We start from the raw sequence: 18,280 nt of genomic DNA on the forward strand, positions 1-18,280 counted from the left end.
ATGTTAATTACCTAACTGATGCCGTTCGTCTGGCTTCAATACAGTACCTTGAGTCACTGATACATAACACATGTGCAGATTAGCAGTTGTGATTTTACTGTGTGCATGCCAGTTCCAGGTCTATGACTGTCAGTGTAGAAACAAGGAACAACCAGGCAACTATCATTTTCTGTAGGGGGAAGCAACTATCATTTTCTATAGGTCATCAATGGCAGCCTGCATTTCAGCATCCAAGATTTTCAGAGATATTGTAAGGTACATGCACCTAGGGATTCTGTATGTTACTTATTTTGCCACTTCAAATTTAGTTAGAGAATGATTACTATAAAGCAGAACCTTGTCTGGTGGGTTCCAAGGAGCATTTGTCATTATGTGTAAGTATGCATGGCATACTTGCAAGTTATGGCAAACTTACCTGTTATATTTTGCCTTCCTCCAGCGTTGAGAGGTCCATGTTCCCTGTCGCTGTTCTCGGCTGTTGTTTCCACATCCAGCATCTTCTTTCTTTAGCCATTTGGGAGCCACTGTTGATATAATTCCTACACGTATGGTGGAGTTAGATTATCCCAGGTCCCAGTTTCACTGTAGACATTATATCGGAGTGTACCGTGCATTGTGCATATGCCACACGCAGTGCACACAAAAGAGGAGTAGGACGTTTTTTTGTGGGGGCAGAAGAGATGTACAGAGCCTTTATTGCAAAAAAAAACAAACTCCTAATAGCGATTTATTTTTTTAGACTTCATTTCCGCTTTCAGAAGAAATTGCATGTAATAAGTTCATCTCATGGAAATGCTTCTTTTAGGCAATCCTTCAATTGAGAACTCTGGAGGTGTACTTTGTTTGTCAGCAAGTTGCTTGTATGAGTCTTGTCAGATGGAAATTAGCAGCCTCAAATCTGTCCGCCTTTTTCCACTTTAGTATGCTGGAGACTCAATATATTGTGCCCCGATGAGAAAGAAGGTCATGGGATATCACCTGTTTTAGAATATATAGAGTTATTTGAAATGTCTCAGCTGGAGACTCTACTTGGAAGCAATCTTCAGTGTACGTGTGAGTAAAATATGATCACACGGCACAATTTTTTCTTGTCGATGTGCCACCTGATACCATAAGCTATACTGCACCAGACTATTGTAGCACCTCTCTGACAGCTTTTTAGGATGTCTGTGTTGGAAGTTTTTTGGTTAACTGGGGCAAGAGCTGACACAATGGAGACATGGCTGGTACATTCAGTTGTATGCTAAAGTTTGGGCATTCCTAGTCATAGATCGTATAGGTTTTTTAAGTAGAAAAATGTTAGCACAACCTCTGTTTGAAAGTTTCCTAAAGTACATCTACAGCCAAAAATAATCTAGCCTATTCCCTCCACCCATTCACTAAGTTTTTATTTTTTTGCATACCCGACCCTGCTTTTACGTGGCTACCTGATTCCACATCGCCTCTTCCGCTGACTATGGGGATCCAGAACTGTAGTCTGGGCTCACAGCTGACCAGTCTTGTTGCCACCCTCATGTTGTCTATGTCCATGTCTAATGGAGTCTTCAGAACCTGTGAGGAAAGTCATGATAATTTACAAAACAATTTTCTCCTAAAAGAGTTTAAATAACACACATGGATATTGCACAGGTGTGCAATCCTCATTCCTTTGTATGCGATAATTTCATAACTAACAATTTTCATGAATCATATTGTTTCCCCATGTAATGATATTCTATCTCCTAGATGGCAAGTTTTAAAAAGGCTCCATTTTCCTATCTCCTCACAGTCATTTAAAGAAAATCTAAGAATTAATATCATCTAGAAGGGAGCAGGATTAGAAAGGAAGAAAACACATGAAAAGTCATGCAGTCATTTTTGATAATGGGCTATTATATGCATGTATATTACAAACATTGATAGTAAAACCAGAGAGAGAATAATGCAAGCAATAAATGTGAAACCAATTAATACAACCTTTTCTGAAATGAAGATTTTTTTGATTGAAAAATGTTGATAAAAGCCACAAACTAATGAACCTGCTGCATACATTATAAGTACATTGACACTCATTTTTTCTTGATTAATGAATATTTTCCCACTCCTCTTGCTGAATGCTCGTGTTCAAAATTATCTTAGGTCGCCTTGAATGCACTGTCGTCTATCTACAATTTTCAGTAATTGATGTTAATTAATATCTACAAAAATTAATTGCACATTAAAAACTGCAGGGCTGTGTCTTGTTTAGAGAGTCTCTTAAAAGCTCACCCCTTGACTCTTTTATACTCACCTTTGCTGCTCTCCCTGCTTAGCATTAAATTAGGAAAGTGTGAGAAGAAAGGTTTTTAATTGCAGACAACACATTTTATGTCTCTTCTGCAAAAACAGATTCTCGCCTTTCTTAACTTTCTGAACTCTACACTGAGCTTCCCATGCGCAGCTCAGTAAAAAATTTCAGCATCCGCTGGAATGAATGAGCTCCCATGTGCTTGCATTGGAGTTGCGTCATCCTGGCCTGGTCAATTAAGTTAGCTAGAAATCATGAACCTGGAAGAAGCTGTAAAGAAGTTGCCGTCAAGATATCTCACCTACATCACATTACTGGAGGCAAGATGAGTATAGTTCCACTATAGTTCCACCTTCTGTGTATAGTAAAGGGCATGTGACCTCCTCCAAGAATGCAGTGTTCTGGTCTGAGCAGCAAATTGTAGAGCCAGAACACCATCATGTGAGAGAGGGGAGAAAGTCATCAACTTTGGGTAAGCTCCAACACCAATGACATAGAGCTTACACACTTTTGACTCAACAGAACAACAGAGCAGCTAAGAAGCATAGCATCATGTGAGAGAGGGGAGAAAGTCATCAACTTTGGGTAAGCTCCAACACCAATGACATAGAGCTTACACACTTTTGACTCAACAGAACAACAGAGCAGCTAAGAAGCATAGCAAAAGGGAGTATAAGTGGGTAAGCTTCCAAGAGACATTGTTACTTTGCCCTGAATAAGGCAGACAGTCTATTTAACAAACAAATACAGTCTCTTTAACAAACAAATAACAGACAGTCTCTTTAATTTAATTTTGTATAGAGATAAAAAAAATCTATAAAGCATCTAAAGGCTATAAAGCATCATTAAGGCTAGGTTCAGATCTCTGCATGTTGAAAATGCATGCCAAATTGCGCTCTTTCATGCAGAGAAACATGCCGCCCTTTTAGCAGACACGGAGTGGGGCCATTAACTGTTAATGGCATGTCAATGCATCTGCAAACATACATGTTATTGCGCGCCAAACTGCATTGTGCTGTTATTTTTGGAAAAGAGCCGGTGAATTATTTTCCATGTTCTGTGTGTGTATGGATGGGCTGCCCTACGTGCCCATGTTTGGTCGTACCTGTAGGTGTGAACCAAGCCTAACTTCCCCAAACTCTTGGACAAAATTATTCATCTGTTAATAAAGACTTCACAACAGAGATTAAATTCTAACCATGTGAACACACAATAAAGAGTTGCCAGCAAATTCAAGGAATATACACCACTGGAACACTTATAAATCAAGTGACCAAGAGCTGCAGAAGTCAGATGGTGGCAACTTAGTGTAGCAGCCTCAATGATTCTGTCTGGGTTGCTGGACACAGGAGTTAATAAAAACCTTTTTGTTTTCATCAAATACCTTATACGTTGTATTAGACCAGTGGTGTCAACACTGGGTCTCTGCGCCTCTCCATACAGTGCTAACAGATCATGGCTGGTGGGAAGGTGTTTTGCATAGCTTCCTGAAAACAAGAAGCTACCTTACGTTAGCCAAAGCTTAAAAAAAGTTTTTAGCTTTAGATACTTATTTAACTGCAGTACTTCAAATATCTCCTTAGCACATCAAGCTCATTAACTGATGCCATTTTAGGTTAAAGTCTTCCGATTTTCCTTGTTAAACAGCTGGCAATCAGTCACTTTCTTGATGATAATTAGCAATTGGCCAGCAGTCTGGTTTGTTAATTAACTGTTGGCCATGACACCTCTTGTAAATGTACAGGGCGGTCAGTAACCCTTGGAAAATATGAAAGTCCTCTTATTTTCCAAGAGATGAACTCTGGCTCAATGTCAAGCCACTTAGCCAAAACTGAGCATGATTATATTACTCAAGCAATAGTTTAAGTGAGATTAATTGAAGTGAAGAATAACCCCTGAAGCAGTAGAGAATAAATTAAAGGCAGAGACTGATCTATGTGTCAATCACTTTGAATTCTATTGAGACCAATTTCACTTTTATCAAATGGTTTTGGCATTCTGAATAGGAACAAGACTTCAAAGTTAAGAGATCATGGTTCAAATACTTTGTTTTACATTTTAAATCATTGTGAAGTATCCAATTGTACACTATAAGGAAAAAGGTGTTCGTAAATAGGATGACAATGCGGTATGTTTTTGGGGGGCTAATCCTGTGAAAATTCAAAATTTTGAATATTACCCATCTCTGGTCACCAGGACAAATAGAAACAGCGAATCTGCCTAACTGGGACAGCCGGCTATAACAGCTTGACATAGGTTTTAACCACCACCAATCAATCCACAACAAAAAATGCTTTGGCTTTACATACACTTTAAGATCACTATAGATTTTAGATGACAATTATCCTAGACCTGTTGTTTTTATTTGTACTGCATATCCTATATGGTCATCCTTTATCAAAAAGAACAATCCAAAATTGGAATTTTCAAAAGATCATGTATTGTTATGACTGTAATAAATTGAGATTGAGTGGCACCGTTGTCACAGTAGTGTGCAAAGGGTACAACTGTTAACACCCAAAGCCCAACTGTAACCATAGTGCTTCAATATCTTGCTTTCATGGGGCCCAAGTATGGGTACCTTTACCAGTATCACACATCACCCTTATGTTGTCTGGTATGCAAGTATCACTGTATGTAAATTAAATTCTAAAGTTCTTTTTTTTTCCTCAACAGATGGTACTGGATAGCATTTCTAGCCCTCTGCTCTTCACTTGCAATACTGCCAAATACACATGAGATTACAGAGGGTCAGCTTTTGGAACTGACTTGTCCAACTCTCTCTACATGGCCGTATATTTGGTTGCCGTGCTGCTCCTACTGACCCCGTGTCAGCCAGTTCCTCTTGATTTCCCACCTCTATCAAATTCTTCTCTATCCTTTGAAGAACTCAGCAATACTACTGAACATTACTCCACCCAGCCTCCAGGTACAATCCGCCGGACACCTCAGACAATCATTGTCGGTGTTCGGAAAGGTGGGACCAGGGCATTGCTGGAAATGCTGGACATTCACCCAAACATTGTGGTAGCTGCTACTGAAGTACATTTCTTTGACTGGGATGAAAACTATGTGAAAGGGATTGAATGGTACAGAAACCTTATGCCTTTCTCTTTTGAAAATCAAATTACTATCGAGAAAACTCCAGGTTATTTTACATCACCACTGGCTGCTGAAAGGATTCATAGCATGAACAGCTCAATTAAGCTGCTTCTAATTCTTCGAGACCCAACGGAGAGGGTCATATCGGATTACACCCAAGTTTATTACAACAGGCTGGAAAACCACAAGCCAGTGCAGCCTTTTGAGGGAATCGTGATTAAAAATGGTGCACTTAATACCAAATATAAGGCAATCCAAAGGAGCTTGTATGATCTACACATGGAGAGATGGCTGAAATACTTCAGTTTAAATCAGATCCACATAGTGGATGGAAATACTTTAATTAAAACGCCTCTCACAGAACTGCAGAAGGTGGAGAGGTTTCTTGACCTCCCTCCTAGAATAGTCTCTTCAAACTTTTATTTTAACCAAACCAAGGGGTTCTACTGCATCAGAAGTGATGGTCGAGAAAGGTGTTTGCATGAGTCTAAAGGGCGCCCCCATCCTATAGTAAATGAAACAGTCTTGGAGCAACTTTACTCTTATTTCAGAGAACATAATCAAAGGTTCTACACAATGGTTAATCAAACGTTTGACTGGCACTAGCACCAACCACCATCCAACAGAGAAATCTGTAGAAAAATGCCAAGCTGTGATTTAAACCAGTGAGATGCTGTAAAAAGTGGAAAAAGAATGAAAAATTGTACTTAATGGCCATAAAGCGTAAAACATGAAAAACAAACAATAATTTGTTTACAGATAAGAAAATATTGAGCCCAAAACCTTTCATTTCTTTATTGTAAATAATGATATGCAATGCATTATTCTGATTTGTCTTATTATTTTTTCCAATTTATATATGTACGTAGACACCTATAGAAAGATTGTGCAGTAGAAATTGTTTGAAAACATTTGATATTGAACTCTTCTTTGCTACAGTAACAAGAGCCTAAAAAAAAAAAAAAAAAAAATTTCCTATGTTAAAGCGTGCGTAAATGGAGAAATAATTTTGTATTACTGCTAAGCTATATGTTACTGTCTTTAATGAAAATTTTATTTAATGTTCTTAGTACAGGTATTCTGGGTTAGTAGGAAAATGTGACACTCTTTTGTATGTTAATTTAAATAGCAAAGACTTGTTTTGCACCTGTTCAACCAGCAAATTTATCTGTGATGACCATATATATTTTTTTTTAATTTTTATTCTGTTTTTTATTTATTCTTCAATATCTTTGCCATTTGCCCCATAATTTCATCTTCTTTTTTATTATTTTATTATACAGGATTTATATAGCGCCAACAGTTTTTACAATGTAGAGGGGGGACAGTACAATTTCAATACAGTTCAATACAGTAGGGACAGGAGGGCCTTGCTCATGGAGCTTACAATCTAAAGGAAGGAGGAGCTGATACAAAAGTTGATATCTGCGGGGATGATCTGATGGGGGTGGCTCCGGTATAGTTCTTAGGTGGAGGCGGGGTAGGCTTCCCTGAATAACTGAGTTTTCAGGGATCGCCTAAAGGCAGACAGGTTAGGAGCTGACTGAACATGCTGGGGCAGGGAGTTCCAGAGGATGTGAGAGGCTCTGGAGAAGTCATGGAGGAAAGCATGGGAGGAGGTAACAAAGGAGGTAGAGAGTAGAAGGTCCTGGGAGGAGCGGAGAGGACGATTTGGGCGATATCTGCAGATATTTTTTATTTACCCTTTTTCACTTTTTTTTTTCTCGTGAATCCTTTGGTTTTTTTTGTTTTTTTTTTAACTGCATCACCTCTATAGTGTGAGATCAGTGTATGGCCCTTTAAAGACACATAATGTTGAATATATGTTATAACATGCTGCAAAAAAACAAAAAAAAAACATTTTTTTTGTCCCTGTAACCACCATTTAAGAGATCTGCACCTTGTTAAATTAGCACTTTCTTCTCTGAATCTAAACCTTAAAAAAAAAAATTAAGAATTTAAATGCGACCTAAATAATTTGTACAACTGTATATTTGGAAGACTGCATCAATATGCAATAATGACATTTTACAGACTGTATAACTTCCTCTTTAGTTGAATACAAATGAATATTTCTTAACAGTGGTCTGTGTCCTTCCTCTGTGTATGCCACTATTATACTCTCTTTATGCAGTGCTATGAGTAATGGTTTTAATAGAACTGACATAGATAATTAGCATAAACCATGACGCTGAATGGAACCTGCTTGAAATGTGTTCATTTCAGTCTCTTAGCTAATGCTGATGTAGGACTTTAACCATATAGAACAGTATATATATATCTGCCTTTCATTGTCTTTCCGCTGCATTCACTATTGTCCTACCATCAAGAAAGATCCATAAAGAAAGCCAGTAATGGTTATGCAGAATTAATAAAACATAATGTCATTATATATAAAGGGATTGATTAAATATTTAAAACGAAGGCAATGAATATAATGGGTCTAAATGAAATCTATATTTCTTTTTGCTTTTTAAGCCACACAATACTGGGATAAGTGTATCAAGGCTGGCACAGTGTGAATCAGGTACTGATTCAGTACATTTGACTCTTTAAAAAAAAAAAAAAAAAAAAAAAGGACCCCGCTTTGCATTATGTGAACCAGCGGTGTAACGTAAACCCAATGCAGTTTCAGAAAAACAGAAGAACAGAAACCTGCTTTTTTTATGAGGACTCCTTTTATTTAATAGTCATACGCATGTGTGAGAATTTTAAAAAATTGAGACTTGTTGGTGGCTGTTCTTACTCATATAACAATTAATCAGGTCCAATTCTTTAAAACTCCCATGATGCAATAAAAGCTTTTCCTGATTTAATTCAATAGTATGTTCTGCGGTTATACATTCATTGAGTGCAGAGATGCAGGCAAAACGTTTTAGGGCTGTCTGACGATGGACTGCATATTAGCAACAAGGAAAGAAGGAAAAAGTGTTGTCATTGTATTTAAGTATTGTAACTACGGGATTTAGCATTTTAAAATTTGGATAGAAACATGAAAAGCTGCTGACCTGTTTTTGAAGGTAGAAATTTGGGTCCGTCATTTTTTTCTTTTCTTCCATGTTTTAATTGCTGACTTAGATTAAAAAATGCAGTTTAGGTGTCCCAGCATCCCACTCATAGGCGTGCGCACAGGGTGTGCCAGGTGTGCCTGGGCACACCCTAATCACCTAGTGTGCATTAGCGTTATCACTCTGTGTAGCAGCGGGGAGATGGGAAAGAGCTCCATCTTACTGGTTCTGCCATAAGAGAAGTGTTTATGCACTTCCCTTTCACTGTGCTGGCAGGGATATCAATGTGCCAGGGCCATAATATATATATATATATATATATATATATATATAGACACACACACATGTATGTGTGTTTAAACTTTGGGTGCACACCCTAATGCAATGGGCTGCGCACACCATTGATCCCACTAAATAATGAGACAAGGATAAGGATGACAGCCCAAGCAATTGTACCTTCAAAAAAAATCTATTTTTCTGTCTATTAAAAAAAATCGTTTCTGTTACTGGGGAATACTTTTAAATGTGAATTTTTTTAACTGTTATTTTTCAGTATAGGTGTGAATCTGAATGATTGTATTGGTATAATATACAGTATATAGTCCATTTTTCATACAGACTACTCTCCCTCTCTTTGGCCTCCTTCACATGGCTTTATTTCCACACCCCCCCCATCCTAAGCTCTCTCTCCAATGGGACACAAATGAGAAAATATTTTTTAGTAGAGTACAGAAGGGTTAGAACTTCTAATAAATTGTTTATTGCTGTATGTGCCTTCCTGACAACAACCCCTTTTATTTGCAGTCATAGGGATCTATGTATAAAAATATCGGTAGACGAATGGGACAAGAATTCACCCATCCTTGATTTATTCTGAATTTTGCTTAACACAGTGTGGATTATTTACTAAACCTGCATGGTGCAAAATCTGGTGCAGCTCTGCATAGAAACCAATCAGCTTGCAGGTTGCATTGCCAAAGCTTAATTGAACAAGCTGATGTTAGAAGCTGATTGGCTACCATGCACAGCTTAACTAAATGCTGAGTATACCAGTTTTAGTAAATCTACCCCAGTAATTTTCTATGATCAACAGGTCCATCGGGTGGCCATAGTGTAGTATTTTTTTCTGATTGAGGTATTTCAAGAAAAATACTTTATTATGGCTGCTAGATGGAGTGAACAATCAAAGAAAATAGCTGCATTAACCACTTTTTGTACACATAATATAATCACACACATAGGTTGGACTTGATGGACTTGTGTCTTTTTTCAATCTCATCTACTATGTAACTATGTACAGTGGGGCAAAAAAGTATTTAGTAAGCCACCAATTGTGCAAGTTCTCTAACTTAAAAAGATGAGAGAGGCCTGTAATTGTCATCATCGGTATACTTCAACTATGAGAGACAAAATGTGGAAACAAATCCAGACAATCACATTGTCTGATTTGGAAAGAATTTATTTGCAAATTATGGTGGAAAATAAGTATTTTGTCAATATCAAAAGTTCATCTCAATACTTTGTTATATATCCTTTGTTGTCAATGACAGAGGTCAAACATTTTCTGTAAGTCTTCACAAGGTTGTCACACACTGTTGCTGGTATGTTGGCCCATTCCTCCATGCAGATCTCCTCTAGAGCAGTTTTGGGGCTATCGCTGGGCAACACGGACTTTCAACTCCCTCCAAAGGTTTTCTATGGGGTTGAAATCTGGAGACTGGCTAGGCCACTCCAGAACCTTGAAATTCTTCTTACGAAGCCACTCCTTCATTGCCCGGGCAGTGTGTTTGGGATCATTGTCATGCTGAAAGACCCAGCCACGTTTCATCTTCAATGCCTTTGCTGATGGGAGGAGGTTTGCACTCAAAATCTCACGATACATGGCCCCATTCATTCTTTCATGTACATGAATCAGTCGTCCTGTTCCCTTTGCAGAGAAACAGCCCCAAAGCATGATGTTGCCACTCCCATGCTTCACAGTAGGTATGGTGTTCTTTGGTTGCAACTCAGCATTCTCTCTCCTCCAAACACGAGGAGTTGTGTTTCTACCAAACAGTTCTACTTTGGTTTCATCTGACCATATGACATTCTCCCAATCCTCTTCTGGATCATCCAAATGCTCTCTAGCAAACCTCAGACAGACCCGGACATGTACTGGCTTAAGCAGGGGGACACGTCTGGCACTGCAGGATCTGAGTCGCTGGCGGCGTAGTGTGTTACTGATGGTAGCCTTTGTTACGTTGGTCCCAGCTATCTGCAGGTCATTCACTAGGTCTCCTCCATGTAGTTCTGGGATTTTTGCTCAACGTTCTTGTGATCATTTTGACCCCACGGGGTGAGATCTTGCGTGGAGCCCCAGATCGAGGGAGATTATCAGTCTTGGTCTTGTATGTCTTCCATTTTCTAATTATTGCTCCCACAGTTGATTTCTTCACACCAAGCTGCTTGCCTATTGCAGATTCAGTCTTCCCAGCCTAGTGCAGGTCTACAATTTTGTTTCTGCTCTTTGGTCTTCACCATAGTGGAGTTTGGAGTGTGACTGTTTGAGGTTGTGGACAGGTGTCTTTTATACTGATATAAGTTTAAACAGGTGCCATTAATACAGGTAATGAGTGGAGGACAGAGGAGCCTCTTAAAGAAGAAGATTCAGGTCTGTGAAAGCCAGAAATCTTGTTTGTTTGTAGGTGACCAAATACCGGTACTTATTTTCCACCATAATTTGCAAATAAATTCTTTCAAAAATCAGACAATGTGATTGTCTGGATTTGTTTCCACATTTTGTCTCTCATAGTTGAGGTATACCTATGATGACAATTACAGGCCTCTCTCATCTTTTTAAGTGGGAGAACTTGCACAATTGGTGGCTGACTAAATACTTTTTTGCCCCACTGTAACCATATATGTAACATGTTAAAATGCACATTTTGGCCCTGAAAATGAGTCCCTCACAAATTATATATATTTTCTGAAAGCAAAGGCCCTGGAGAATAAAATGGAGTAGTACAATTTTTTTTATGTCACATGATATTAGCGTACATTTTTATCAAGCTCAAATTTTCAGTAAAAGGCATGTAAGTAAATTTTAATGCACAAATATATTGTCACATTTGGTAAAATTTAAAAGAGGAGGTTGTAGTGACTAAATAGTTACCCAAAATGCCAAGTCTTAAAACTGTGCACACCTGTCAAATGGGGACAAATGATGTAAAATCTTTGAAAGCTTTTATAGGTCATCAGTTTAAATATAACATAAATGATGGCCTTAGAATTAGTACCCCCAGTCTGACCTTTGCGGTGATATACAATTTGTAACGCAACTAACGTTTTCATACATGGACAAAACTACCGTCTCTGTTTATGGTTTATGTTCTTATGTGCGTGTATGTGGGAAGATTAAACTTTTTTTGTGTCTTTTTATTTTTTAATATGTTTTTTTTTTTAACTTTTATTTTATTTTTATTTTTTTGCAATTAACTTGATTGCTACCACATAGGGGGCAGTAACCATCCTGAAATAACCCCTTTCCTAGAACTCAACCCTAGATCAGTCTATCCTTCTTTCAACTACAATATGTATAAGAAAAGCAAAGGCAGCGCTCCTATCTCCCTACTCTCATCTGGAAGAATAATCTTGCAACTATGCCCCACTGCCAGCCTCCACAAGCCACAGCAAATGTAAACAGGTAAATGGAGGAGTCGGCAACTCAGTGACTCAGTGACTCTGCTGTAGAGAATATGAAGAACATAGAACAATGTATCAGATAAATAACAAAACTGGACCCACAATTAATATAATGTTTCGTACTAAAACACTCTTCAGAGGAAAAAGAAAAGATTTTGTGACCAAATTAATTCTACAGTACTTGCCGGTATTCACCCCACATTGAAAAGGACCAGGACAGGACAACCATGTTCCTTCAGGATTAGTAGAGGTAAAGTACCTTGGAGAAAGAAGAGTCCCTAATGTGAGAGCCCTATGGCTCAAAAACCTGTATCCCTTACTAAGAATTGAATACAGACCTTTATCGGAGTGAAGAACAGAAATATTCATTCAATTGATGTCAATTATATGTGAAAACTCACTGGAATAAGTAGCAGTGGTGGCCTGTCCATAAGGGGCACAAGTGCGCCATCCCCCTTATCCATGCGCCGGGCCCCTAATCTACATGCACGGTGCCGGACGAATGGATTCTAATAGGGTTTTTTTAAGCATGTGATTAGAGCCTGAGGCTCTAATTGTCTTCAAAAAAGGGTGGAGCCCGCCCAGTTGTGTGACAATAGCGAATTAATATTTGCCCTTTGCTATTCAGTTAACACCCAGGTACTGCACTATTAGAAGCACTTTTGTTTTTATATGTCGGTTTGGAGCTGCTGGTGATCTTTACAAAGCCATTGTTAAAGGAGAAGTAAACCGTTTACAAAGAGTGTTTGACCCCTGGAGGGACTTTGCAGGAGCTGCGAGTGTTCAATGTGGAGCCATCTGTGGAGGAGAATTGCACTCTGTTTAACCACTTGCTGCCCACCCACCATCATATGATGGAGGGACGATGCAGCTGTTATCCTGGGCCACCGTCATATGACAGTGCTGCCTTACAGGATCCTTGGGGATGCGCGCGCGCCCGCCACGTCACTCGGATTCCAGTGTGCGCACCTGGTGGCCACGATGTCCGCCGGGCACCCGTGATTGCCCGGTAACCGAGCAGGACCATGGATCTGTGTATGTAAACACACAGATCCATGTCCTGTCAGATGGGAGGAGACCAATGGTGTGTTCCTTGTACAGAGGAATACCGATCGGTCTCCTCCCCTTGTGAATCCCCTCCCCCCACAGTTAGAATCACTCCTTAGGAACACATTTAACCCTACAGTGCCCCCTCCTGGTTAACCCCTTCATTGCCAGTCACATTTATACAGTAATCAATGCATTTTTATAGCACGGATCGCTGTATAAATGTGAATGGTCCCAACAATGTGTCAAAATTGTCCGACGTATCCGCCGCAATATCGCAGTCATGATAAAAATCACAGATCACCACCATTACTAGTTAAAAAAAAAAATAAATAAATAAAAATGCTATAAATCTATCCCCTATTTTGTAGACGCTATAACTTTTGCGTAAACCAATCAATATACACTTATTGCGATATTTTTTACCAAAAATATGTAGAAGAAAATTTATCGGCCTAAACTGAGGAAAAAATTTGTTTAAAAAAAAAAATTGGATATTTATTATAGCAAAAAGTAAAAAATATTGTGTTTTTTTCAAACTTGTCACTCTTGTTTTGTTTATAGCGCAAGAAATAAAAACCTTAGGGGTGATCAAATACCACCAAAAGAAAGCTCTATTAGTGGGGAAAAAATGATAAAAATTTCATTTGGGTACAGTGTTGTATGACCGCGCAATTGTTATTCAAAATGTGACAGCGCTGAAAGCTGAAAATTGGCTTGGGCAGGAAGGGGGTGAAAATGCCCTGTATGGAAGTGGTTAAAGAGTGTTTGACCCTCACAGGGTCTATAAAGGAGGTGAGCTTCCATTGCACCTGGTGAAAGGAGCACAAGTGGAATTTGTTGCAAGGCACGTCTGTCACAGCAAAATTTGGCGTGCACTGTTTACAAGAAGATTTTTATTTTATTCATCTATTTTGGACATTCTATGAACTGTTTACACACATTTTCGTTTATAGCACTGTTATAGCACTTTAGTTACTTTTTTTAGTTACAATGTTCTGATTGGCACCATCCCGTACATTGTAGCAAAGTGTAATTTCTTCAGTGTTGTCACATGAAAAGATAAATAAAATATTTACAAAAATGTGAGGGGTGTACTCACTTTTGTGAGATACTGTAAGTTACCACTGAAGGGATTGTGGCAGGAGTAGAGAGCAAGCTCCTCCCACCATCCCATTTATAGATTTGCTAGAAAAGGAGAAAATATGACCCCCATCAAGGCCCCCATCAAAGCCCCGCAGTACTGTGCATAATAAGTGCCATCACACAGAAATAAGTTGTGTGTTAACAAAAAATCAATACATTGTAAAATGTATTCTTGCAGCTCCTGCTCCTAAAATCTTTCAAGGAGTGAGCCCATGCCTTCCACTATCAGGGACCCTGAACAAGGCTTCCCAATTTATGTATTTTGGGGAGGTGGTGGAACATGGGATCCTCCACCACCAAATACTCCACTACCTTGGCACTCAAAACTGTGTCTTCTTTACCTCTATTTATTAGATCTATTAAGGCAGATTTAAAAGCGCCATTGGGATTGGGCTCCAAGGAAGATAAGTGGTAGTATCGCTCAACCACCTTAATGCTTCTGAAAGATACTGTTCAGCATTCAAGACCACAACTGCACCTACCCTTGTCCACTACCTCAATTACCAGATATTAAACTGTGCAAGGCTTCAAGTAACATGGTTCTATTCTTTAATTCCACCAGTTCCTGTTCCTTAATGCTCTGAAAGGAATAGCACTTCTGTCCTGCACAGGATAAAAGTACAAAGCGTACAAAGTGTACAAAGCTCTGCTGCTGACCCCAAAGGAACCTGATTCACCCTCAGCCTGTAGCTGCTTAAGATTTAATTTAACAGACAAATCTGGAAACAGTGGGGTGCTGGAAGTATTATGCCATGTACACACGATCGGACATTGATTGGACATTCCGACAACAAAATCCATGGATTTTTTCCGACGGATGTTGGCTCAAACTTGCTTTGCATACACACGGCTGCACAAAGTTGTCGGAAAATCCGATCATTCTGAACGCGGTGACGTAAAACACATACGTCAGGACTATAAACGGGGCAGTAGCCAATAGCTTTCGTCTCTTAATTTATTCTGAGCATGCGTGGCACTTTGTGCGTCGGAATTGTCCACACACAGTCAGAATTTACGCGAACGAATTTTGTTGTCGGAAAATTTTATAGCCTGCTCTCAAACTTTGTGTGTCGGAAATTCCGATGGAAAAAGTCCGATGGAGCCCACACACGGTCGGAATTTCCAACAACAAGCTCCGATCGCACATATTCCATCGGAAAGTCCGACCGTGTGTACAGGGCACTAGAGTGATCCCAATATTCAACAGGTTCATCCAATCCCTGAGAATAACCAAAATGCTTCCTCAAAATTATGTTCCTAATGAACTTATTTACATCAGCTAAAGTTGAATACCTGGTAAAGTGAAATGTAGGAGAAAAAGAAAGGCAACAAAAACTGAGATAATGTAACATCATACAGATATATTACAATATGGATGTACATTGTGTCAAAAGTTAGACTTTCTTGCGTTGAGGGTCAATTCTTGTGTTAGATACCACCATGTCTACCTCCACTGTGGCCTCTTCTTTTTTTCCTACTTTTGTGTTTGCTCTTTTTTGGGTAACCTGTAAAAAGTGAGGGGCTTATTGTTTTTTGTACTGGTTCCCCAATTAGTATCATGGTGAAAAAACAAAGCTTGCTGAATCTCTAGACACAGAATAAGACCTTGAATCACCTGTGTCTGAAGCTACAGATTGTGTAGATTTACTAAAACTGGTGCACTCAGAATCTGGTGCAGCTGTGCATGGTAGCCAATCATCTTCTAACATCAGCTTGATCAATTAAGCTTTGGCAATAAAACCTGTAGGCTGGCTTTGATGCAGAGTTGCACCAGATTTTGCACAATGCAGTTCAAGTAAATAACCAGCATGAATCAGAGACCTCAGCTGAACTAAAATTCACATTTATTGACAGATTTGTTCCTGTTTTTCATTCTTAAAATGGAACGCAGAGTAGTTTGATATCTTGACTTCCTTCTGCCCCATTCATATACAGTGGAACCTAAGATTGTGAGTAACGCGGTTTAGAAAGCGTTTCGCAATATGAGCTTTTTTTTAGAAAAAAATCCTGACCCGCTTTGCGAGCGTTGTCTCGCAAGACGAGCAAGATTCAAGCTGCTGGGGTGTGCAGTACTGCATTGGCCAGAAGTGCAGGGGTGCTGCTCCATTCCTGAGTGTCTCCGAGCGACTCCGAGTGGTCTCTGAGTGTTTCCGAGTGTCTACGGCGCCCCCGCACCTCTGGCCACATGCAGTACTGCATAGACAAGCAGTGGCTGTGGAACAAATTATCTGAGTTTCCATTATTTCCTATGGTGAAACTCACTTTGATATAAGAGTGCTTTGGATTACAAGCATTCTTCTGGAACGAATTATGCTCGTAATCCAAGGTATTACTGTACAGTGTCCTGATAATCCTGTACATCTCAAAGGTACTTAGACCTCTTAGTATCCATTATAGATTTCTCCAAACTAGCCACCGTGATTTGCAGGTTTGTATGCTGGTTTGTTCAACCCTTTATAGAAGACAATAAAGATTGCTGTTTTCTGCAGGGTCACCGAGTTGCCAGCTCTTCCATTTACCTGTTTACAATGTGTGTGAGTGTTTATACAGAGTGTAGACAGACATAAAGCTCAGCTGATGTTCACCCCTGTCTCTACAGTCCAACCAAGCCACCCTGCAGTGATAGAAACAGATATGACAAGGACTGCACAGCAGAAGACAATGAGATAAATCGTAACCCTTTCCCACAGTTTGGTGGGATTTACATTTACTGTAGGTAGCAGCACAATGATGAATTAACATATCTTTTTGCTAGCAATGCTCAACATATTTTGCAAGCCTAGACAGAATTGGGTACAAAACACATTTTAAATTCCGATATGCGCAAGTCCACGGAAGTACTTATTTGAAGTAGGAATCTAATTACGCAGGGCAGTTTAGCATCGCCTAATTATGCAATGCTGCCATCTTCTGTTTTCAGCTGGTACTTTTCAATACACCATACTCGTCATGCAGAAATATTTGTCTTATCTTTATTAAATACCCAATTTTTAACTGTAATGGGAATGTAAACTACACAATAGATATCACTATAGCAAGTATTATTTAAAGCTGCAATCCAGAAAGATATAAAAGACACAAATTAATGCAGCTCTGTAATCATGTATACATTATTACATGTATTTTTTAATGCAAGCAATGTAAGTGTTAGATTTTGAGGGAGAAGCGGCATTGGAGCTAATCAGTTCATGTGCTGACAAGGGACATGGTAATAGAAGGAGAAAGCAGAGTGATAGAAGAATTGATCACTGTACTGCATCTCCTTTCACTGTCCTGTCACAGGCTGGGATGGGCCCAGGATGACCTGAATTCAGAGGAAGTGGATGCTATCACACTGGTCATCAGATTGAGGACATACGTATAGTTGCAGAAAAGACGTAATGTGGGCGACAGCTTTGTATTAAAAGGTAAAAAGTTTTTTTTCTTTTATTTATCTTTAAATTAGCTATTAATGTTCATCTTATTGTTTTTCTGTTTTATTATTTTTGAGTTCTGCTTTTATCAATGATTGTTCATCCTGATTGATGTGAAATAATTGGTATTTTTAAAGCATATTATACATTATTTAAAAAAAAAAATCTCTCTGCCTCTCTTTTGGATTTACCTTTTATGGGCACATAATCAAAAATACTGTCAAGAAGATTTAACTATTGTAGTCTCAAGACATCTTCATCCTTTGTTGCTTCTCACTATGACTAATCTCTTGTAGCCCCTTTCTGTCTACCTCCAAGACACATTACTCCTCCTCTTTAACCACTTGGTTCAGTTATCCTGACTGGGCATCATATGATGTCCAGCAGGATAACAGCCTCCACGCTTGGGGGCGCGCATCGCGGCGATCGGCGCAGCCCCCCCCCCCCCCCCCCGCGCGGATACCCACACTGGACCACCAGGGAAGCCACCAGAAAAACCAGGGAAGGGGGCAACATGTGGGTGGCCAGGTATGTACCCCATGGCCAGCAACATATGAAAAAATATGCACAATAGATGCCAATCAGTGCCCACAAATGAGCACTGACTGGCAACATTA

General features: G+C 39.3%; 1 protein-coding gene across 2 annotated transcripts in view; it reads left to right on the plus strand.

The window, feature by feature from the left end:
* Positions 1 to 7,448, plus strand: part of LOC141105894 (heparan sulfate glucosamine 3-O-sulfotransferase 1-like) — a 272,714-nt gene extending 265,266 nt beyond the window's left edge. For both annotated transcript variants that reach the window (XM_073596075.1, XM_073596076.1), the window contains one exon: positions 4,943 to 7,448. In XM_073596075.1, the coding sequence (XP_073452176.1) occupies positions 5,054 to 5,974 (921 nt within the window). In that variant the 5' untranslated portion in view covers positions 4,943 to 5,053 and the 3' untranslated portion in view covers positions 5,975 to 7,448. The remainder of the gene's footprint in view (positions 1 to 4,942) is intronic.
* Positions 7,449 to 18,280: the final 10,832 nt, after the last annotated feature.

The sequence above is a fragment of the Aquarana catesbeiana genome, linkage group LG08, assembly GCF_042186555.1.
Source record: "Aquarana catesbeiana isolate 2022-GZ linkage group LG08, ASM4218655v1, whole genome shotgun sequence".
Lineage (NCBI taxonomy): Eukaryota > Metazoa > Chordata > Amphibia > Anura > Ranidae > Aquarana > Aquarana catesbeiana.